Genomic DNA, 534 nt, shown 5'->3' on the forward strand with positions numbered 1-534 from the left:
AACCTTTTCTCTCCTCTCTGTCTGCAGCCTGAGCAAAAGATGTAGCCGAGTTTGCTCGCAGCATGGATAACAGCAGTGGTCCTGTTCTTCTCCTTACCTTGCTCCTGCTGCAGAACACGAGCAGCCCCAAAGCCTCCTCCCCTCCTGCTGGCTACGAGATGGCAGAACCTCCAGCCCCATGCACCGGCCCCAGCAGGAACCACTCTCTGGTAGAGTACGGGCTGAGGCCGGGGGAAATCACAGCTGCCAGCGTGGTTTGGGGAGTGCTGTGGCTGATCTCTGTCTTGGGAAACTTCCTTGTTTGCTTAGTGATCCACAGGAGCAGGAGGACACAGTCCACCACCAACTACTTTGTGGTGTCCATGGCCTGTGCCGACCTGGTGAGCAGCGTGGGGAGCGCGCCCTTCCTGCTGCTGCAGCTGAGCTCCGGGCGGTGGATGCTGGGCAGCGGCGTGTGCCGGCTGGTCAGGTACATCCAGTACCTCACGCCCGGGGTCCAGATCTACGTGCTCCTCGCCATCAGCGTGGATCGAT

General features: G+C 60.1%; 1 protein-coding gene across 1 annotated transcript; it reads left to right on the forward strand.

Annotated features, from left to right (window-relative positions):
- Nucleotides 1–62: 62 nt before the first annotated feature.
- LOC121363116 (probable G-protein coupled receptor 19) lies at nt 63–531 on the forward strand (the record flags this gene model as incomplete). The annotated part of the gene is made up of 1 exon (XM_041485224.1): nt 63–531. A coding segment is annotated over exon 1 (469 nt), but the record flags the coding sequence as incomplete, so codon positions are not given.
- Between the last annotated feature and the right edge of the window lie 3 nt (nt 532–534).

This window comes from Pyrgilauda ruficollis, unplaced genomic scaffold (assembly GCF_017590135.1).
Source record: "Pyrgilauda ruficollis isolate IOZ18807 unplaced genomic scaffold, ASM1759013v1 scaffold11804, whole genome shotgun sequence".
In the NCBI taxonomy this organism is placed as follows: domain Eukaryota; kingdom Metazoa; phylum Chordata; class Aves; order Passeriformes; family Passeridae; genus Pyrgilauda; species Pyrgilauda ruficollis.